The sequence below is a fragment of the Gadus chalcogrammus genome, chromosome 19, assembly GCF_026213295.1.
Source record: "Gadus chalcogrammus isolate NIFS_2021 chromosome 19, NIFS_Gcha_1.0, whole genome shotgun sequence".
NCBI lineage: Eukaryota > Metazoa > Chordata > Actinopteri > Gadiformes > Gadidae > Gadus > Gadus chalcogrammus.
The window spans coordinates 15,008,228-15,031,425 of NC_079430.1; the positions used below are offsets into that span (position 1 = coordinate 15,008,228).

The window sequence follows — 23,198 nt, forward strand, 5'->3', positions numbered from 1 at the left end:
TATATTATTACCCCCCCCTTCAGCGCGTGCCTGCCATAGAGACCTGCCGGGAGCCAAGGTGCTGGAAGGACCTTCCAGGTGTGCTGCTAGGATAACCGAGAGATGACCACTAACTGAACACTATTAGACTGGAATGTATCTATTCCACTTAAATTATGTATTACAATGATAATGTAGGACTGCAAATTCATTATTTTTCCTTTTATTAGAATTTGAAAAGTAAGACAATTGTATTGTTTTTTCATTCACTATTCAGAAGTTAAAACCAATAGAAATGTTAATACAATTATTATTTATACAAATGAATCCTGTAAAAAATGTTCTACATAACAAACGGTTAATAATAGTGTTGAACATATAAAAAAAATAAGGAGAAAACAGACAAGTGTAATCTAACCCTTCATAAAGGGTTGTATTCAACAACTGGGGTTAGATTCTTGAACAATTTATCCTCGTTAAATGACAGCAGTAGACATAAATGCAGTTCTTTCAGATCTCACATAGAGATTCTAATTCAGGAAACATTAGTTGTTTGGTGGTTTGTATGTTGCATTATCAAACAAAGGTCCTAGTCTGTTTGACAGGTGAGATGATCAGGGGCGCAGAGTTGTTACCCCCATAACCATGGTACATTGAACAGAGGAATGGATAGAGGGGCTCACTGAAGGTGCAGCCAGTAGCAGAGTAGATATGAATCCTGGCTTCCACATCATAGAAGGAGACCAGACCCTCATCATAATCAACAAACACCCCCACCTTCTGGAGCTCAGCTCTCAGAGGGAGACTGACAGAAGGGTTATCTCTAAATACTAACCCATTCTTGTAGTAGTCCAGAATCCAGTAACCAGTCTCGGGGGTCCACTTGGTCGGACCTTTTCTGTCTACGGACTCTCTGGCCACTCCTAACCACCATCCAGTCTTGTCTTTAACCTGGACCTCAAAGTAAAATCTACCTGACGAGAAGCTCTGCCTAGAAAGTACAAATATATTCCTTGTAAATCTCTTAGGGTTGTCTGGGAGTACCTTCCCCACACCTCCATCATGTACTTGTTTCCCATCAGACAGGATGAGCCTGGTATGAGCAGTATCAGGATCCAGAGTCACATCTACTTCATACTGCTGGAACCTCTTCAGTTCAGCATCATCACGCAGCTTCTTCATCTCCATGTTCAGTGTCTCCTCCAGCTGATCCAGGGATCTCCTCAAGGTCCCTGCGTATGACGGAGGATGGACCTCCACCGTCGTCCAGTCCCTGGTGGGTGGAGGATCCTTCAGGGAGCTGAAGGCCTGGAGGAAGTGGAGGTGGTCTTCAGTGTGTGAGAGCCGCTTCACCACTGAGCTTCTTTTGGTTAGATCTTCTATTTCCTGCTCCAGCTCTTTGATGAGGTCTTCAGCTTGTTTCACTGTGGATTTCAGTTTCTCTTTCACCGTTTGGTTGAATTCATCCCGGCACTTTTCAACACAGCCTTTCAGAGCAGTGAAGACCTGCCCACCATCGGCTATCTCTCTGTCTGCGTCTTTCTTGCTCATTTCTACTGTGTCTTCGATCTTCTTAATCTTTTGTTTTCTCTCCTGGATCATCTGCGGAACTTCAGCCCCATTCCCCAGCTGGGCCGTCTTCACTTCATATTCCTCCTTTAGAGGTACAACAGGATGGGACTTGTGGTCTGCCTCTATGCAGAACAGACACACACACACTTGTTCGGTCTGGCAGAAGAGCTCAAGAAGTCGGTCGTGTTTCTTACACATCCTGTCTTCCAGACGGTCCATAGGCTCGACCAGCCGATGTTTCTTCAGGCCAGCGACTCTCTGATGTGGCTCCAGGTGGGTTTGGCAGTAAGAGGAAAAACACATTAGGCAGGACTTCACGGCCTTCCGCTGGGTCCCAGTACAGGCGTCACAGGGAACTTCTCCTGGTTCAACATAAGAATGCTCTTTTACTCGGACAGACGTTCTGAATCTAGACTGAGCAGCCAGCTCTGATAAGAGGATATTGACCTGTAGATCAGGTCTTGGTTTGAAAAGCTTGTTGCAAACAGGACATTTGTACTGGACTTGTTTATCCCAGAACTTTGTAATACAGGTTCTGCAGAAGTTGTGTCCACATGCGGTGGTAACTGGATCGTTGAACACATCCAGACAGATGGAACATGAAAAGTTCTCTTCAAGCCAGGAAGTGTTAGCAGAGGCCATTCCTAAACACAGACGACAAGGTTTATGTATTGAGCAATTATATTTTTCTTATTCCATAACGGGAAGAGAGGTTTTAACTTCTCTTGTGCTGTTTTACTCACCTTGTTTTGGTTTCTGTCCGTCTGAATATTTTTTCCACAATGGGTTTCGTTTCCAGAACTGCGCGTCCTCTTCTCTCCTCCCATAAAACCTGTCCCTTCCCCTAACACCTGGCTCCGCCCCCACGGACACAGTTCACTGACAAGTAAATGAAAAAAATCATCAATCATCATGTGATGATTTTCAAGAGTTTTAAATCAGTTTTTTATTTGTTGCGGCGGTGGACCGACGGCCTGCCCTCATATGTAAGCCCTCCTTGTGTTAGACATTTGTATGCAAACTCCCAGGAGCAGGGAGGGGTTGGACAGTGTTTAAGGATACATTTGGTAATGGAACAGGTGGGGTTAGACAGTGTTCAAGGATATATGTGATAATGGAACAGGTAGGGGTTAGACAGTGTTTAAGGATATATGTGGTAATTGAACAGGTAGGGGTTAACTAAGGGGGCATCTTGCTCTATAGGATGCTACAGATGTTGCAGTCATTGTGGAACAAACCACGTTTCAGCTTGGAGTTGAAATCGCTCACCACTACACACAGACCCACAGGCACGCGCGCGCACACACCATACACACGCACGTTGTGTACGTATCATTGACTCTCTTTGCGCCTTTATTTCTAAAAGGCGACTAACGAGTCACGAAAACACTTGGCGACTTACTCAGACCATCAGGGAGAAGGTGTAACATATAAACGTGTGATGGGGTTATTCATTCCCATGCTGCTGGCTGCTCAGAGGTATCTCGGTCCACGTCTCTCCCTCTCCTCGCGCCGTCCAGCCACTCAGTGGGCGTGGCTTATGGGGATTAGGACTCCGCACGAGCGGGAGCGTCAACGTCCCCATAGTGATTCACTATGAACTCCCCCAGAGGGAGTTCAGTCGTGCAACATCTATTTTAGATTCAAAAAACTAAATGGGGTAACCTTTGACATGTGGACACACGTAGTACGACACACATGTACGACAATAATGAACACAATCCTAGATGAGCTCTGGAGGAGAGCAGAGATAAGAGAGAGGAGGATGAGGAGAGGAGAGGAGAGGAGAGGAGGGAAGAGCTGACAAGACAAAGTCACAATACTCACAAACGTGGGGTGAAGCTAATCAGCTGGGTTCCCTTTAAGAAAATAAACAACCCCAATGCCATAATATACATATAATGTAGCCTACGCCATAAAATAAACACCGAACGACACCCAATAACTGACCCTTAAAATTGACCTCTAAGGGATAATACATTTGATAAACCAATGTTAATGGTAAATTATACTTGATTTATATTTACGTGTGTCTGTTTTCGAGTATATTTCAATAAATTAGATAAATAATCTAAATATGAGTAGTTTTAGTTGGATATTGCAGATTTATATTGAAATATTTCAATAAAACTCTTAGACAGAATAAACTAATTTGAAGCTCACCTACCTAACTTTCGTAAATATGATACCATTTCGTTAATGGTGGTGGTTAGTGAGGTCCCCCCTTCACTGTAAAGCGTCTTTGAGTGTCTAGAAAAGCGCTAAATAAATTCAATCCATTATTATTAGTAACCCCTAATTACCCCTAATAACGTTTTATTTTCCCCCTCAAATTCTGTAAAAGTCATACTGCAGCCTATACCGTAAGTCGAATACTCTTGAAAATTGCAGGTTACCAACCCCCTCTACCCATAAACCCAAATGTGTGGTAATGCACCCAAAGGTGGCGCTATTGTAAAGAATCATGAGTTAGGCTTATTTCTCCTCACCAGATTGACCTGGACTCAAAATTCTTTCAGAATATTAATGTCTAGAATCAGACGCATTTATAAAACCCTGACATGATAAAAAGATTCGCAGGGTACAAAAATAATCAACAATTCACCAAAATCGCCACATAAAATCTTTAGACAAAGCCTCACAAAAATCATCAGACGGAACATGACATTCTGTCATTGCCACTCATTTAAGAATCACAACATTGAACAGCACCTGATATTCATCAGGCCATCAACATTCCAGCTCATAAGTTTCCAAGAATCGGACTGCCAAGACACAGTATGGCATATTTTTCCTTCATAATTAACTCATATAGTCATATAATATTTATATTTCTTCCGTTAGTGTTCTTGACTACAAATGTTTAATTTCCCCAGAATTTCAAAGATTTTTCAGGTGTATGCTTTGAAGAAAGCCCTTAATTCACTTGAGAAATGTGTGCTTAAATATGACAATTATATGTTATATTTAGGCTATATATCTTTCATCAGTGTGTTCTTGACTTTTAATTTTGCTCGGACCCTGTTAATCACCGCTTGCGGTTATATTTATTATTATTATTATTATTATTATTATTATTATTATTATTATTATTATTATTATTAATACTATGTTCGGTCACTAGATGGCAGACTAGGCTATAAACATCACGCTTGCACACGTCGTTTTAAATCCGGTAGCAGGGGGGCCTCCAAAAAGAGGGGAACCACACTGCCAAACGAAACTACAAGCTGATGCATACTTTCTAACAGAAAATTTTGATATTTGCATGTGAGAAAAACGTTAATGCTCTGTTTGATATAAGTTATTAAAGGTTGAAGGTTAGAGAAGAAATGTGTTGGGAAATCACATCATCTTCCTATCAACAAACAGTAGGCCTAGTTGCATCCATTCATCAATTTTTTTCTCCGATTATATTCCTTGAGAGTGAAGTTCAACATTTCACACTCAGTTGCCAGTGTTGAATGTAGACAAATTAATTGCCCAAACTTTGAAGAAGTAGAAAACTGCTACAATTGCTCTTTAGATGCTAAATACGCCGCAATTCAACCTTTTTCGCCCCTTCGCCGGACTTCCAGTATGCAATTTGGCTGCGGTGGAAGAGGCATAAACAATAATTTTCCTTATTTTCCTTTCAGAACTCTACGCCATGTGACGCAGTGTTTGGTGTCTATTTAAAGGACCATTATCTCACCCCCAGGTGTGATGTTGATTTGCAATAACAAGTCATTCTACCCGCCCGACCCACATGATCCCTCCAACCCCATGATGGAGAGATCAACCAGCTGGTACAGTCCACTATCTGCTGTTCGGTTTATCTATACAGCATGGGTAAAAAACTCACACATGTTACGTCTATAGGGTAGATTGAATTATTAAGTTACGTGTATAGCCCTTAAGCACAGGTACAGTCTAAAAGGGCTTAACAGGCCATATATGTATCCACCCCCCTCTGACCCTAGCCCCCCGCCCCGGGGGCAAGAACAAACTCCCTGGTGGTTTCTTCCTTGCCTTAAATGGCAAGGAAGAGATCTTGAGAAGGAACGCAGAGTGGGGGATCCCTCCTTCCAGGGATGAAAAGGAGTGCAAGGGGGGGCCATAATTGATAATAATTGAATAGATTCTACACTATTTTCTACCTTTCTCTAGCTCTCCCGCTGCGTCCACCCGCTTCCATCCCCCTCATCCCGAAGGTTTGGGGTCTTCGGCCATGAGCCTGCGGCGGTGGCGCTGAAGTCTCGTCTCGTCTCTGGATCTCTGACAGACGGCCAGGTGAGATAAGAGATGGGCGTGTAAACACCGGGGACACGACCACGGGCCACATCCACGCTCCGGCTGGAGGAGGCGTGTGACCCATCCATGGTCAGAACCGCCCCCCAAAATAAAATACAAACACTGCGGATGAATCGATCCTCCTGAAAAGAGACTTTGCACGTAGTTTTGGTTAAACTAACCACGTATTTTTTCCCCAATCCTAATAGGCCTACTTTAAACGTTATGACTGTCTTCTTCGATAATATCAAATTGTGCACTTCCACCTCAGCAAAATATTGCATTTCATGTGAAACTCACATTGAGAATGCATGATTGATAAGACATGTTACAAAACGACAGATGACCACATTAGGTATATTATTAGGTATCCCACTGTTCCTTACCTAGTTATTCGGAAGTCAAACCTAAATATCTTATTTTTAAACTAAATCCATCTTAATCGTTGCTTTCCCGGGGTTCACCACTAGGTGGAGCTGTTGCTTATGAATGAGGACAGCTCGTCCTAACCGCTTTTTGATGAACTAGATGTGAGGACTGTTTGGAGGTTAAGCAGGTGGAGACAGAGGGGATGAGGTAAGAAGTGGAGAGAGGATTCGACTGGAACGGGTTGGGCCTCATGGGTCATTTAGGATCATTCCTCTTTTTACTATCGTGGCCCATGATTTTTAGGTGCCCGTCGTGTTCCTCTGGTTTACAATAACCGGAAGGAACATTTATTTTCATCATGGCTGTAAAAAGCGCTGTGAGGAATGTTTAGTGCTGATTTATTTCCATTTTGTACGGTATAAACATATCTATAAACACTGACCTGATAAACTAGAATATTGTCATCCCTTTGATGGTCCTCTTGCTGAACCCCTCATACGACTCCTCATACTTAGTATTATCTCTTAGGCATGCACATCTCTAATATATTTGTATCATATCCATTTTACAACAATAATCATCAAATCAATATTCCTTTTAATAATCATAATCATTATCATTATAACAATTATAATAATCTCCATGCCCTCTTTTGGAATCTCATTTTAAATCCAACCGTTAATTTTTGTCATAGAAAACCACTTTAAATACACAAAAGTTATTGCATGGCGGCCAATGTGTACTACTCCTGCTGTTTCCTCTCCTTGTGTCCTTCCTTCCTTGCTTCCTTCTTCTCTGACCTCCTCAGGTATCGATGAGCCGGACGTGGAGTTTCCGAAACCTACCTTCGTGCATTACGTCTCAACATGTTGGATCCCAAAGATCAGAGTCCACTGTGTGATATTGGTTGCATGCGTGGCGGCAGGGTTCCCATGAATCGCTCTAAGCCAGGATCGCTGTGTTTTATAATAATTCATATTGGCAATAGATATAATAAATACTTTTACTGAATCCAGGAGGGACTGCTACAATGGTTTGAGAGAGAGGAGACACTGGCTGGCTGTCTGGCGAGTGTCTATGTCTGTCCGTCCGTCTGTCTGGCTGGCTGTGAATGCACAGTGTTGCTGCCAGCTCAGTGCCATGATGTTTTTCTGCTTTAGTAATCCCATCACATTCACATATGGCTGCTGGATCCATGAGATCACGAACAACCTTGCTGAAATCCCTCTTCCAGGCTTAAAGTTAGTCGGATTGAGTCGGAAAACAGCGGCCTGGACCAATCAGAGCGTCCCATAAGGAACTTCATGATCTATGTGACAGACATGAGAGACACATGGCTCATCCAATCACCTGCCAAGTATTTGCCCTTTCCCCAAACAGTTACAAAGGAGGCCTTCCCAGGTGGTTCTGTGTAACAAATCATCTGGCGCCTCAGGTTAATATTGACAAGCACAGGCGATTATTCCTCAAATGTCAGAGGCCAGACTTGAGATGGTTTCAAAATCTAAAGGCTTGCAATTCTAATACCAGAAAAACAGCGGGCCGTCTTTTCTAAGTTAATCCACTAGCACAAGGATTACCAGAAGTAGAGAGGGGATGTCAGGTTACGTGCAGTCGTGTTGTCTCTCTGCTTTCATAGTGGCTTGAGGTTTAGGGAGTAGCTAACTTATTCTGGTGATGGAGTATTTTTTATTGTAGTATGACCTGCCTAGAGGCCTGCATGTTTAGTGGTGAGATAGTGTCAGGATGTTTAATTAGATTAATCTGATGACAATGCAGTTGTAATCGGTTTATTATCAGTGTCCAAATACCCCCAATTCTCAATACTAGTTCCCTAAATATACAGTGTTCATTATATATAGGGTTTAGGAAATTAGGCAACTAGTGAGTAAAATAAAACTTAACGTTAGTCTTTCAATTCTCCTTCCTCCACACACAACAGTATGCACCCCAATACATTTATTTTCTCCTCCGTTAACCTTTGTAATGTCAGAGCTGTATGCTTGTTTGCTCAACCGTATAAACCCCATGCAGTGACCTTTTTACAACGCTGCGAGTCTAAAGGTGATTGAACATCGTTGACCCGCTGAAAGCAGCCTTGGAAAAGTCTGCGTACGATAGAGTTTCTGAGCTACAGGGTGATAAGTGTGTTATCCAAGCAGGGCCTTTGATTCCTGAATGTAAGCACCCACCGGTGTGGTCTAAAGCTCTTAAGGGGAGAAGTGTGGGTTTGGCTAAGAGTGTTAGCCCTGATGGGTCCATGTGGAGGGAGTCAACGCTAATGCGAACAGGAATTGGATTCTGTTGGAGTTCCTGAGGGGACTTATTGGAGCTAGGCCTATGAGTTTCATCTGTCAACACAGACCGACAAGAAGTGGTGTTTAGTGATGCGTGAAAAACGAATTTTATCCTTTGTGGCATCGTTGTTTCAGGCTAGGTATGACTCTGACAGTGGTAAATGTTTAACACGTGGTTATTCAGAGACGCAACGTAAACTAGCTTGCGTTCTGGAGCAAGAATTCAGGTTATATTGGCAGTGGGCTGAGTGGTAAATAAGCCACGCCTACAGGTTTTCATTTACCCAGGTAACCCTTCAGTCTGTCTTCACTTGGGTGGAAATGGCAAAGAGTATGAGTACTACTAATATCCAATTAGGAGCGAAAACGGTTAAGACTCATTAAGGCCTGTTCATTAATTAATTAATAGACAATACGCAACAGGCAGAGAACAATACAACACCTCACTTTGTTTTCATTCACTGTTTCGGCCTACGGGCCTACAATGAGATAATTATTAATCAATAACGATTAACATGAACTATTGTTTCAAATTCTTCTCACTCATAAGTCCAAACCCATGAAGGCTTTGCAGCGGATTAACCACCTCGTGTGTCGCCATGAACGACACAGTTATGCAGCGGCACACATTCATGTCAGCATCCATCGCAGCGTGTGCACACCACTCTTTCATCTCGCTGTGCTCTATTGTGTGTGTGAGAGAGTGACAAAAGAGCGATTCTGCACAACTACACGCCCAATGGTGGCTCATACACGTCACGTTTAGCATATCGAGTATTTCAGCCGGAGAGACACGCATTAGAGGTTCATCTGGGATGCTGGGCCCGTGGTGACGGAGTGAGTCATCCGTGTGTAGATAGTCGGCCCGGCCGGTAGGGAGTCGTCGTCTGCCGTGGGCCTGTGGGATCTGCGTAGGCGAAGACACGAAACGTGTTTTCCGTAGGAATGTCGAATGCAAACACAATAAATGACACTGGCCTTTTGGGAGATGAACCGAATCACACGCAAACGAGACGAGAGAGTGTGTGTGCGTGTGCGTGTGTGTAAACACACACAGTGGCTTCAAGCCAATATCATTTCAAAATCAAATGATTAAGGTCTACAAATACATTTGTGAACTTTACACATCCATTTAAAGTTAATGCACACAACAGTTAATGATATACAATTTAAAAACGAAAACATAAAACCACTTCACTGATTAAAAAATTGTTGTAAAGCCATTAAAAAATTCAATAATTATCAAGACATTATATTATTTATTAAAATGTATTATTAAAATCTACCACAACTGACTTTTTAGTAGCCATGCCCAACTTTTATCCCTCGTGTATTTCCGGGAACACTCGGGTGCACTCGGGCCGGCCCGGCGTGGAGGGGCAGAGCTCCGTTGCTGCTCGTGCGCCAGACGGTCGCTCCTCATTACCGCAGAGCCTGACGACACCTGAGAGTCGGCGAGAGCACCGAGTACACAGGTGAGTTCACACTTTACACCTCCCTAAAGCACGTAGGCTTCGCCTCGTAAGCGTTTATGTTGGCTTCGGTGTGCGTAAAAACTAAGTTAGCCTCCAGAATAAAAGTTGAGTCGGGCTGATCTGGAAGTTTCCTGCAACTTGTGGTGCGTATCCTGGCTGTGACGTAGCCTGGATAAATGCTGATCTTTCGTGATGACATCTGCTCGGTATCATAGACTAAATGCTTGCATTTTATCTTATATTCAGTCTTATTTCTCTCTTTATAGAACCCTCATCGCCCCCCACTGTGAGGAATGAGGAACCATTAGAAGCTCTGGTCCGGCTGAGAGGAGCTTAAAGTTGATCGTGCACTTTCCCCAGGAGCGCGCCTCTCGTTCCCGTTCCTGACCCCAATCCACGCAGACGTGCTCTTGAATAACCATCCGCTCAGAGGCATCATGGCAACGGGCGGATTCAAACCCAACGCCCAGACGGACTTCCTGGAGGAATGGAAAGCCAAACGCGAGAAGATGCGTCTGAAGATGCTGGGGGACATCGCCGCGGCAACCGGCGCTAGCGCGGGTCACCCGGGTTCAGGTACACCGGGCGCAGGTACCCCTGCAGCCCCCCTCGGCACAAGCCACAGCAACAAAAGCACCCCAAACATGGAGCTCAATAACAATGGGAACGTGGAGCGCGGTGGGGGGTCCGCCGGGAACATCGCGTCCGCGGCTCTGTGCCAACCCATAGCGCGGTCCATGTCGTCCCCGGCCCTGAAGAAACCCGAGGCGGAACCCCATCCCGGGCCGGCCCCGCCAGGGGGTAACCTGAAGAAGCAGTCGGATCAGAAGGCTCCTCCTCCTCCGTGCCCGTCGGTGGAGTCGAGCCCCACGGCGGAGGTGGAGGAGGTGGACGGGGACCCATCCAGTCCGTCCCCCGGCAAGGGGAAGGACAAGAAGTGCGCGGGGCCCAGCGCCAGAAAAGGCAAGGGACAGATAGAGAAGAGGAAGTTGCGGGAGAAGCGGCGATCAACAGGTGTTGTCAGTATACCGTCCAACGAGGTGAGTCTTCCACCCCCACTTTGTTTGTTTGTGTGTTTGTTTGCCATCCGTTGCTTTGCGAGCTTCTTCAGTGTGATGGTGGGCACACAAGTCATAGTTGTCAATTACCCACAGAACTACCTGAAGCACAACAAACATAACAAATATCGATTTCTGTTCAAATCCTGTACACACAGGCACACGCACAGTCCATATTTACCTACAGCACACACAAAAAAAGTGTGTGCGATTAAAAAAAAAAAATAAATACTGGTTTTTATAATGTCATGGGAAAACGCCTTTAGATAACACTCAGGCCAAAAGCCAAATCCAATGCATGAGCATGCAGGTATGAACAGGTGCTCACAAACACTTTGGAAGAAGTCCCATAAGCGATAAAGGAAACCACCTCAGCTGCAGAGAGAAGTTGTGGTCAAACTCCACAACTCAGACTTTGACTGTGTGGTGTTGCTTGTTGGTGTACTTTGTGTTATTATGCGCTCACCGGGCCGTAGCTAATGCTAGGGGTTTGCAACTTTGGGGGGGGGCGGCTGGGGTTGCTGCTGACTTTGCCCATGGGCCTCTATATGCTATAAGCTAGCAGGAGCGGCTAACATTTGGACAAGTGAGGGTTTGTTTTGTGAAGGGGAGAGAGAGAAGGATGGAGAGGAGAAGAATGAGAGAGAGAGAGAAAGAGCTGGAAAGCCGTTTATCTTGTGGTTCAATCTGTCCACTGCAGAACTCTATGCTTCCATCTGGAATGCTGCACGCGTTCCCAGAGCAGTCTGATTAACCAGGCCCTCACACAGACCGCTCTACAGTCGAGGGCTACTTCTATATCAATCACAGTCTACAATCCTGTCCCCCCCTAATGATCGCATTTCACATCTCTCCTTTCAGTCCAACCTCTCCTCAACGACGGATTCTCACTCACACTCGCAATCACAGAACCTCATTTCGACCTCATCCCAGTTTTCTGAGCGGAGGGGCTCACCGTGGGGGGGGGGGGGGGGTCGGGTAACCCAACACCCAAACAGTTGACACAGCAGATCTCTTCTCGCCGGCCGCGCGAGCCCTTAATCCCAGTTCAATAGCGCGTGGAAGCAGCTGCTGTCTTTGTCTCCCTCCCAGGTGCCAAGTCCGGCTCGCCGGCCCGCGTCGATCGCTGTGTACGCGACCGGCGACGCGGGGAATCGAGATGTGAACGAGAGGCCTGCTAGGGGGGGGGGGGACAGTGCAGTGCAGTGTATTGCAGTGTGGTTCGGCACAGGGGAGAACCGTATTGCCCGGACGGTCTTTGTTGTCCCAGAACGGGTTTGGGGAGGGGGGGGGGGTGGGGGTGAGGTTGGATGAGCCAGAAATGGTGTCCGCGCCGGGTCTGTCGTAGCACAAAGGGACCGACTGGGGGGGGGGGGTGGGGGGGGGTCAGAACAACACTGCAGGAAACAGACTTGTGAACGAACGCTGCCTCGGTGATAATGTGAGACCGGGCCGGGGGTTTAACCAAAGCAAGCGCTTGTGGCGGTTGGGGAGGAAGGGTCAAAGTTCACCGTCGACCACGGACAAGTGCGTCATACCGTGTGTCAGAGGAACAGAGACGCATGGTTGGGTACCTGTGTTGGGGCATGAGGGTGGCCTTTGACCCTAACTGCCCCCTCGTGTGTGTGTGTGTGTGTGTGTGTGTGTGTGTGTGTGTGTGTGTGTGTGTGTGTGTGTGTGTGTGTGTGTGTGTGTGTGTGTGTGTGTGTGTGTGTGTGTGTGTGTGTGTGTGTGTGTGTGTGTGTGTGTGTGTGTGTGTGTGTGTGTGTGCAGTCATGCAAGACCTGTGTGTGTGAGCCTTATCACAGATAAAAAAAATCAGTTACTTTTCACTGGGTCTGGACCAGATTACCTTCCGGATCGTGTTCGTTTAACCCTAGTGAGTCATGAGCTCCCGACCATTGAACATGAACTCGGATGTGGGTGACTGGTTCAGTGGATCAAGGCCACGGTGAACACTGAGAGGCCCCTCAACAGTGGGGCCCCTCCAGCGAGGCCCCCGTGCTGCTGTTTGACGGCACGGTATTCACACAACGGTCTGACACCCTACACATAATGACGGAATTACCGGCGATTGGCCCGATTAAGGGACCACAGGGCAAGTCCGTCCAGCGGGATTACCTCATCTCGCAGAGCGCTGTTTGTTTAGCGCGGCGACTTTGTTTGCCGTTATGATCATGTGGTTCTGGGGCCGGGCGGAACGGCCGAGGTGTTGGCTTCCGTGGGCGAGCTGCTTGCGTGTGTTTGTGTTGGGTGTTTCTCGCTCGTTTTTGCTCTGTTGCGTGTGGGTTGGACGTGCTGGCACTTCTTACTTATTGTATGGTGTTTGTCCTTGCACTTAATGTACGCACTTGATGAAGGGTGTACGTGCTGGCATTTAATGTGCGCACCTGTTGTATGTTGTCTGTCCTTGCACTTAATGTACGCACTTATTGTATGTTGTCCGTCCTTGCACTTAATGTACGCACTTATTGTATGTTGTACGTTCTTGCACTTAAAAATCGTACTTAGCATCGTGTATAGCCTCTTATCCTAGCTAGCTTTGTTGTGTACGGGGAATGGGTTAACCTAGCGATTGTTAGTGCTTGGCACTTGGTTCTATGAACATCCTTACTGTACCGACAGCCATATATTGCTTCGCTTCTGACAAATGTAAGTCGCTTTGGGTCAAAGCTTCTGCTGAATGTCATAAATGTAAATTTAAAGTGTCACCGTTTTTAATCCGCTCGCTGGTCAAGCTGGTCAGACGTGTTGGACCCCCGCTGCGATTTGATAGTCGACGTACAAAAACCAAACAGGGTCGTATTTTTCGTAAGCTTTTAGCGCTGTTGCATGCATGGGGGCTGAATGATCGTCCTGCTTTTCATAGTAAACGGTAATCAGGCAACGAGATGATTCGCCAGAACGCTCTTGCCATGTGTTAATGGAAATACCGGCATGGGTGATCAAACTGTCTCTCCTCGCTTCACTAAAACATCCGTTAGCGACATAATTTGGGTAATTGACTTCCATGTACCGTTTTATCCGAGAACATTTAGTGTGCACCACAAATAAAAACATACTCAACATGGCACTTATGTCATTTGGAATCCATTAGCGCCTATATTTCCATTGTTTTACATTTGTGGCAGGAACGCACAAAATAAAGGGGCTTTGGTAAGAGCAATTTCAGGGAATGATGTTTTATGAGTATCTATGTGTTTTCATGTATGAAAACACATAGCCCTAACCCTAGTTAGTTATGGCACCCATTGCACTCCTGGTCTTCCCTGGAAGGAGGGCTCCCCCACTCTGCGGTCCTTCTCAAGATTTTTAACTTGCTAATTAAGAGAGTTTTTCCCTCTGGGGGGCTAGGGTCAGGGGGGTGTCAATACATATACGGCCTGTTAAGCCCTTTGAGACGGTACCTGTGATTAAGGGCTACACAAACAAAATTGAATCAAATACAATTTTCCCTAACTGAGGCGTTGTTGAATGCTGTGCCCTCACCTCTACAGCCAAGCGGACGTTCCTTGTCAGAGGGGCAGGGCTTTAGATTTGTGTGACGCTGTCGCACTCATCCCCTTAAAGGTCCACTTAAAGAGTTCCCCAGACCACATACCACTGAGACAGTAGCCTCTGCAGTAGGGTCATTACACTCCTCTCTTGTCCCTGTGGAGCTCTGCACATCTGCCGGAGCGTGGCCTGCAGCTGTGTGTTTGCGGTGCGAGGACTTTGAAGGCCACCGGAGGACCTTACTGTCTTGGATTCTCCCGATGTTTGGGTCTGGTTCTGGTCTGTGTTGCTGACAGACTGTCTGTGTGTCTTCTGATGTTGATTACAGTTAAGTTCCTTCTTATGCTTCAGGGGAAACTTTGTTTTGAGTTCAACTATGTGCCTCGATAAAAGGTTCCTTCTTCGTGGACTGAGGTGCACTTCCACAGTTTCAGAGTAGGATCTCATTACGGAAGGAATCAACGTATCAATCATGTCATGCATACAGTATTTACTGGATTGCCAATTTTGGGATGCATGACTTGGAGATCTTAGTTGTAGATGGTTTCCAATGATGGAGTGTGTTAAAATTAAGTGTTTACAATGGTGTTAAAATACAAGAGAGGTTAAATATTACGTATTGTTAGTAATTCTAATGCCAACCAGCTGAATGTTAAGAAGGGGAGAGTGAAATCTCACTGCCTCGCCTAATTGTATTGCTAACCAGTTACGAGCTGTATGTTGTTCTATGACATTCCACCAGAATGGAATGAAGTATGAAAAATCGACATTGTGTGGGAATAGAGTTTCACTCGCTGTTATAACTCTTTCCCCAAACAAGGTCATGTAATCACGGCAACACAACACTGGGAGTTTTATCAGCTGCTTAGGTAAGCGGGAAGTTATTTGGGCATTTTGGGATGTTTTTTTTCCCTTTTCCCCTTCACTCTTCAGTTGTTGGGTTGAACAACAGGAATGTTAAACTCCTTAATGGTACCCGGCCGTTCTGCCAGGTACTCGGGAGCGGTTCCCAGGAACGTTTTGCTTGCTTGAGCTATTGGAACGAACCCAAGATGGCCGACGAGGGTCACCGTCACTCAAAGGCTTGGATCGGTGATGAAAACCAATCCTTCGACCGAGCCGTTCAGTGAAACTTGGTGGAAGTCCAGCATGGAAGGAGGGAGGGAGAGAGGGTGAGGGTGGGGGGAGGGATGGATGGTGGGAGGAAGGAAGAAGGAATGTGGAAGTGCTGGCCTCCCTCCACCACATCGTTAACTGTTTGAGGCCCCCTTTATTTGGTCGCAGGGGTCTCTCAGCACCTCGTAAAAACCCACGTAATGGAGCGTGGCATGGGGATTCTGTGCAGTTACTCTCACCCTCGCCATATTACTCTGTCGACTTTGGTTTCAATGGAAACATTAAAAAGTCCCAGGCACCACTCCCACACTCACCAGCATCTCTTCCAACATCGTCACCGCCACCACCTCTGCTTCCCAAGTGGTGAGCGTCAGCGGAATGCCTTGTCGTCATGGCAACGCAGCCTCTCAGGTCCGAGTGATGTGATGGGACAGCTGTGCAGACGTACATCTGAGAATACGTGTTTGAACTGATTTTTCAACCATATTTTACTTTTCTATACTATTTGAGTTGGCATGGTTTGAAAGTTCCGTCGACTATTTCTCCTCAAGTTGACCAGAACAAATACTTAATCTTTATTATGGTCTTTCCTCCGCTGCACTGAGTGTGGGGGGGCTGTTGTTTAAACAAAAACACACACACTATCTCGATCCAGTCCAGTATCTAGGTCAAGGCACTGTCGCTGAGCGTTCAGGAGAACCTGTTTGTCTGTTAATCATTAACACACACACACACACACACACACACACACACACACACACACACACACACACACACACACACACACACACACACACACACACACACACACACACTACAACAATGCACAGTCATGCAAGACCTGTGTTGAACTGAGTGACGATGCTTCTTGTGGCTGAGCGAGAGGAAATGTGCCTCTCAGATTTCTTGGTCCAAATAAAGGCGGCAGGTGATCAGTTTCCCTGTGCATTCTTTCGTTTTGTTACCTCAGTTTCAGTCCATGAATGTGATAAATAATGGAACGGTTGTTATCATTCACCAGAGCCCAAAGTGATGTCGGAGGTTTTGCTTGATTTTGTTTTAACTGGCAGCCAAAGCGTCTTCCCCGTTTGTGTGATGATCTGTAAACTCGGTACAACGCACACACAGACACACACGCACGCAGCCTGGCCAAGATAGCGTTTCATCCCGCGTGTGTGTTCGCCTGAGATGCCTGTTAGCCAAGCAGCAGTTTCGGTACAGACCCTGGGGATTACCAGATGTTTCCATGTAAACAAGTCTTTAAACTTCCCTCTTCCCGCCAGCAGATACAATTCCTGTATTTTACTGCTGTTATATCCCTTATTAAGCCCTGTTACTTATCGGATGTGACACCAGTAACATAAGCCCTGGCTACCTTGCATAATTTTCATGGACGATGGATCTGCGATGAATTTGCTCATCAGTTGATATATGAGCTTATGTTACGTTGTTGTGGAAATAATAACGATTTCTTAATTGTTGAGGTTATATCCGAAGCGTTTTGCCATATTTTAAATGCACGTCTTTGTGGGGCAGGTAGTGTTGACTACTGGTAAGGCTGAGGATATCGGCCTTTGAAACCTCGTTCCTTTCAGCCGGGAGACGGGACACTTACTAATATAAGATTGCAAAAAATACCAATCCTATGACGATTAATAACTCTGCTGTGTACAAGTGTAGCTTCTTCAGATACCGCGAGGCACCGCAGTCCCATGAGAGCCTGAGGAAAAACCCAGACAATCTGTCCAGCTTTGGTGTGTGTGTGTGTGTGTGTGTGTGTGTGTGTGTGTGTGTGTGTGTGTGTGTGTGTGTGTGTGTGTGTGTGTGTGTGTGTGTGTGTGTGTGTGTGTGTGTGTGTGTGTGTGTGTGTGTGTGTGTGTGTGTGTCCCTCCCCAGCAGGGGGGAAGCAGGCGGATCACCAGACAGTGTCTGATCCTACTCTCCCCCCCCCCCCCCCCCCCCCCACTGTGTGAGTGTGATTCAGTTTGTTAGACATTCCTGTCTGTTTGGGGACGGCTGCTGGGAATGTGTGAGTCTGACCCTAATCAGTCACTCTGCTTGATTAGGCCTTCGTGAGCCTGTTAGAGTTCATTAAAGTAGAATAAAACAAATCACTCCACTCGTCCCCTCTCTCTCTCTCCCTCTCTCCATCTCCACACTTCCCCCTCTTCCCGTTCCCACTATCTCTATTTTTGCACTCCCAGTCCCATGCTGAGATCACTCATTCATGCCCTGTTGCTTTTCATTCCCCGCTGGGTCCGTCTGATTACAATTAAGCAGGGGTTCTAATCGGTCGACGAGTTTTAGAGAAATCGCTTCTTTCCAACGTAAGATATAACACAAAGAACACCCGTTTCCTTGAGTCAAAGCTGTGTTTGTACACACTTTCTACAAAGCGCTTCACTGGATGAAAGGATCGGCATTCGTCTGATACAGGCCCCGTCCCCACGGAAATAATTTTTTCATGAAAAGGTTAGTTTGGGCCAGGGCCTTTGGTGTGTGTGTGTGTGTGTGTGTGTGTGTGTGTGTGTGTGTGTGTGTGTGTGTGTGTGTGTGTGTGTGTGTGTGTGTGTGTGTGTGTGTGTGTGTGTGTGTGTGTGTGTGTGTGTGTGTGTGTGTGTGTGTGTGTGTGTGTGTGCAAACTGTCTATGTTTGTGAGTGATTGAGTGGAAGAGTGTGTGGTTGTGTACAATGTGTGTGTACAAGTTGTTGTTGTTCTTGTTAGTTTGGGCCGACCATCCAGACAGATCCGGTATTTCCGTTGCCTGAAAACACACTTTTTTGAAACCTGGTCCGAGGGTGAAAAAGAGAAAAAAACGGTCTACCTGTCCTGTAGGCATTCCACAGCAGTTACACTGACCCCCACTAGCCCCCACCTCCTCATCAATGACATGAATCTGAGTTCACAGTCACTTTGGGTCGTCAACATGGCTTTCTGTCATCACAGCCTTGTTTTCACACTCAACTCAGTGAAGGACTTCTCCTGTGTCTACGAGAGATGACAGACAGATCCTTATCATGGCACAAAAAAGTACTGGGTTGTGTTATGGATGTTGCGGATAATATACCACAAACTAATCTGGTATACTTGGTGTCGACTTATTTTTTCTCACTGTCTCAATGACTTGAGCAGCTTGTGTTACAGATATAGAAATAAATTGACCGCCGGGGTCAAACAAAGAATAACAAGTAACCGTTTAAAATGCAGCCTCAGTGATGTTCTGGTATTTTCCAGGCATATGTGTTTTATCATAGCTCGTCTGTGAGGACGCAGAGACTGATGATAATGAACTCATCTGTATTCTACCCCCAGCGCAGCTTTAATATTTGGTTTATTGAAAGAAAAAATGAAAGCTGGTGAAGAGATTAAATCTTCACCGCCCTTGGATATCTTCCATACGGGGATATTTAGAGCGGACGCAGTACTTTGTTTTAGTGGATTGATGGAAAATGTATTTAATGCTTATCTTATTTGGTGTAAATTGATGGTATTTATGCCAAGTTAAACAAAGAAGATTCTCATGTTGTACCTACAGATTGTTGTCGACCTAGGATCACTAATGGTTACCGGGCGTTGTGGGTGATATTAAATCAAACATTTTGTTTCTTCGTCTCCCCCCTGGCCCCTGACTTGGTTCGCTCCATTACCCCCGCGTCGGTCCGGACCCCATTCCTTTGTGTGATCTTGACCAGTGTTTAATTGGTCATTTGAGTCATCACTGTGTCATGTTTGGGCAGTGAGACGCCTCTGAGTCCCTCGTTGTCTTTGTAAAACGGTCCACAAAACAAGAAAGCCGTCATTAGATCCGAACCTCTCGGCCCGGCATGACGTCGCTGTAGGACAACAACGGCAACAACGTCAACAACAACGATGACAGGCAGCCTGATTGGACCGGTCCAATCCGTACCTCGAAGCCCGCGGGCGAGTTTGCGAGGTTGTAGCACAGCGAGAGCAGTCTGTACTCAGAGCTTTTTATATGCCACCTGTTGTTTGTTGGTGTTGTTAAAGGAGGGTTTATTTTGGTTAATAAGCACCTAGTCGGCCCTCCTGAGCTTCAAACAGCTCTCTTGAATCGTGTGCTCGTTGCTTGGTGTTTGGGTTAATGTTGAGATATCTTTGGGATCCATCTCCGTCCGTTCCCACTCCAGAGATGACTCCTAATGATTATGTTGTTTGTGTTTCTCTCCCGGCTCCTCGTCTGCAATATTGGGTTAATGACCGTCATCTCTTCAGCGTCTGCTTCGTGTGTACAGCAGGGCACTCTCGTCGAATCAATAGGCTGCTCAGAGGAAAACGACCCCAGAAATAGTTGGAAGGGTATAACACCCTATCGCTAACCACGGGGAGGAAGGGCTGCTCTTATTTTAAATTGCGACGGGGAAATTACATGCTTTCATGACGGGAACTGAAACGCACAGAACAGATAAATGGTAAATGAACTGCATTTATATAGCGCTTTTCTAAACAGTGGCCACTCTAAGCGCTGTGCAATATCGCCCAACATTCACCCATTCACGCACACACCAATGGCGGTGTCAACCACACAAGGCGACAGCCAGCTCATCGGGTGCAGAGTTAGGGTGAGGTGTCTTCTTGGATGTCTTGCTCGGGGACGCCTCGACACTCTGCAGGAGGAGCCGGCGATCGGACGAGCAACCTTCAGGTTACCAGGGCAACCTGCTCTGCTACCTGAGCCACGTGCCGCACGTAAAACAGACCTTAAAACGGACAACAGACCTATTGCAGACCCAAACGCTGCACCAGCAGGGCTACTCTGCTCTGAAGGGCCGCAGGGGGAAAACAACCAACTGCTATCCCAGCAGTTGGAGTGGGGAGCTCAGACTGGAGCGTGTCATCGGCGACATGTGGTCCCCTCCACGGGGGGGGTTCCTCCGCACCCGCCTCTAATTTGGCGTCGGCCTCTCCGTTAACTGCCGGTGACCTAATCAAAGCGACAGACTAGCGTGGGCCCCCAGGAGACGGGGCCCCGATGTTTTTGCAAAACGCTCCCGTCGTCCGCGTGCATACTAATGCGTGTTATCTGCACAGAGGTGGCTGTCGCCCTTCTCTCTCTGTCTCTGTCTCTGTCTCTGTCTCTGTCTCTGTCTCTGTCTCTCTCTGTCTCTGTCTCTGTCTCTGTCTCCGTCTCCGTCTCCGTCTCCGTCTCCGTCTCCGTCTCCGTCTCCGTCTCCGTCTCCGTCTCCGTCTCCGTCTCCGTCTCCGTCTCCGTCTCCGTCTCCGTCTCCGTCTCCGTCTCCGTCTCCGTCTCCGTCTCCGTCTCCGTCTCCGTCTCCGTCTCCGTCTCCGTCTCCGTCTCTCCGTCTCTCCGTCTCTCTGTCTCTCCGTCTCTCCGTCTCTCCGTCTCTCCGTCTCTCCGTCTCTCCGTCTCTCCGTCTCTCCGTCTCTCCGTCTCTCCGTCTCTCCGTCTCTCCGTCTCTCCGTCTCTCCGTCTCTCCGTCTCTCCGTCTCTCCGTCTCTCCGTCTCTCCGTCTCTCCGTCTCTCCGTCTCTCCGTCTCTCCGTCTCTCCGTCTCTCCGTCTGTCTCTGTCTCTGTCTCTGTCTCCGTCTCCGTCTCCGTCTCCGTCTCCGTCTCCGTCTCTCTCTCCGTCTCTGTCTCTGTCTCTGTCTCCGTCTCTGTCTCTGTCTCTGTCTCTCTCTGTCTCTGTCTCTTTCTCTGTCTCTCTCATATATATTCTGGTCGGTTTTCCTCCCTCAGGTCAAGTCAGAATCTGTGGTGTTTTTATTTATTTTATTTTATTTCGGTTTGTTTGCCCTCTCAGAAGGGCCTTGGGCGTGTGTCAGACATCACAAACCGCTTCAAAGAGAGCAGAACAAACATGTGCACTGCAAAATCAGAAAGCAGCAGAAAATAATGCGGAGACACGTCCCCGACTGCTGTGTTCCAGATAATAAAGAAAGATAGTGTTTCTGTTTTTCTTTGCTTTTATTGTACGCGTTCTGCCTCGGTCTGGCTCATAAACCATCCCCTGAGGCACACCTGTGGGGCCATGTCTCTCTACCACTGGGTCGGGAACCCATTTGGTGAAGCCTTGAGTGTAGATGGGGTCATGTCAGATGTTTGACTTGAGTGACTCGCGCTATAGAAATACGATGGTGCCTTTTTGACTGGGCTGTAGGTATTGTTGGAGGATGACTGGGGAAAAGACCAGGGGGGGTTTATATTGAAGAAGTAGTTGTGGTTGTTTTTTGACCCCACCCTCAAAGAAAAGGTTTAACTAATAAGGATCTGATAGAATTGTCACCATTTGTGAAGCTATTGGCATCACATGTTTGGTGTTTAAACTTGATAAAGGCCAAATTAATTACACATTATAATAAGTACATTGTTCAAGGCGATCGTTTCTCAATTGAGCAATAATTCCACCACTAGGATAAACCCTGCTCAACAAACGTGCCTCTGCTCTCCATCTCTCTAGTACTTTGGTATTCAGTATTTTGTCCATCCTGTTCATTTTATTTATTTGTCCCTCTCCCTCTCTGCCTTTTGATATCTTCTGGTATTTGCCCTTCAGACACCCATGATCTATTTAGCTCTGCTGGGAATGCAGGGCTATGTTTTTTTTCCCCCATCTTTTATTTTTTAAATAGTTTTGTTTTTTACTCTTTTAATAAGACGTGTCCCATTCGCGGCCGTGTCCTCAAACGGCTCATTTGCATCCGGCCCGTGGAACGTGCAAGTCCTGGACACATGGTTTGAGTTTTTAAACTGGCACTGGGATAAGACGTTTTTTCCACCTTGCTACTATTGTCTCTCTCTTTGGCTGTCTCTCTCTTTGGCTGTCTCTCTCTTTGGCTGTCTCTCTCTGTGTCACTCAGTCCCTCCACCTGTCTCTCTCTTTGGCTGTCTCTCTCTGTGTCACTCAGTCCCTCCACCTGCCTCTCTCTCCATCTGTTTCTTTGAGTGTTTCTCTCGCTCTTCTCCTGCACGCGGTCACTTTCTCAGGCTCTTGTCTTCAGGCCATCACTCGCACTCTGTCTGTCAGGCTTCATCTCTCAGTTCCTCGCTCTCTCTCTCTGATTCAATATCTCTCCCTCTTTTCCCCTTTCACTGTCCCATCTGTACAGATAGACGGTCTTGAATTCAGTCTGGCTCTTCTCTCCTCTCTCTCGATCGCTCGCTCGCTCGCGCGTCACCTTCTTGCTTTCTGTCCCCCTGTCCCTCTCTGCCTTTTCTCCTCTCTCTTGCCAAGTCCAAAGATCAGATCAAGCAGTGTTTGGCTTTGAGTCTAACTGAGTAGGGGAACCAAATGGGCAGAAAAGGACAGAATATGGAGGGGGATGTGATGCAATCCAAACCTTGTGAAATGTCATCCAGTTCAAGAAGTCCTCAGGCCCCCACTTTCAACATGGCAGGGGAAAGAACAGTTAATGTTAAAAGGTTAATATCTGCCGCAATAAAGAGTGATTCGCTTTTAAAAACATTTCAGATATTTTCTATGTATTTAATGAGCGGCATGGGCCTTAGGTGCTAGAGCGGGTTGGCTGGGAACCAGAAGGTTGCTAGTCCGATCCACTTCTCCTCCTAGCTGAGAGTGTTGAGGTG

At 46.6% G+C, this 23,198-nt stretch overlaps 2 protein-coding genes and 1 long non-coding RNA gene across 7 annotated transcripts in view; 2 read left to right on the plus strand and 1 right to left on the minus strand.

Annotated features, from left to right (window-relative positions):
• Window positions 1-205: 205 nt before the first annotated feature.
• Window positions 206-2,363, minus strand: LOC130372741 (zinc finger protein RFP-like). Its single transcript, XM_056578891.1, has 2 exons — window positions 2,295-2,363; window positions 206-2,195 (listed from the first exon to the last, which is right to left on the minus strand). The coding sequence occupies exon 2, from the start codon at window positions 2,191-2,193 to the stop codon at window positions 556-558; it is 1,638 nt and encodes a 545-aa protein (XP_056434866.1). The 5' UTR covers window positions 2,194-2,195; window positions 2,295-2,363; the 3' UTR covers window positions 206-555.
• A 1,854-nt stretch (window positions 2,364-4,217) lies between these two features.
• On the plus strand, window positions 4,218-5,814 carry LOC130372210 (uncharacterized). 2 transcript variants are annotated; one of them, XR_008893313.1, is made up of 3 exons: window positions 4,218-4,329; window positions 5,190-5,339; window positions 5,701-5,814. It is a non-coding gene; the product is annotated as an uncharacterized LOC130372210 (long non-coding RNA). The 2 variants fall into 2 exon arrangements; XR_008893312.1 differs by lacking the exon at window positions 4,218-4,329 and adding an exon at window positions 4,735-4,821.
• A 4,007-nt stretch (window positions 5,815-9,821) lies between these two features.
• The window catches only part of pawr (PRKC, apoptosis, WT1, regulator), a 49,152-nt gene continuing 35,775 nt past the window's right edge, over window positions 9,822-23,198 (plus strand). The window contains exons 1-2 of one of the 4 annotated variants that reach the window (XM_056578117.1): window positions 9,822-9,964; window positions 10,231-11,004. In XM_056578117.1, coding sequence (XP_056434092.1) covers window positions 10,402-11,004 — 603 coding nt within the window. In that variant the 5' untranslated portion in view covers window positions 9,822-9,964; window positions 10,231-10,401. The other 3 variants (XM_056578118.1, XM_056578115.1, XM_056578114.1) reach the window with 3 other exon arrangements.

Bases quoted from the DNA above. Each gene is read 5' to 3' on its own strand.
- LOC130372741 (XM_056578891.1), bottom strand. From the start codon at position 2,193: ATGGCCTCTGCTAACACTTCCTGGCTTGAAGAGAACTTTTCATGTTCC.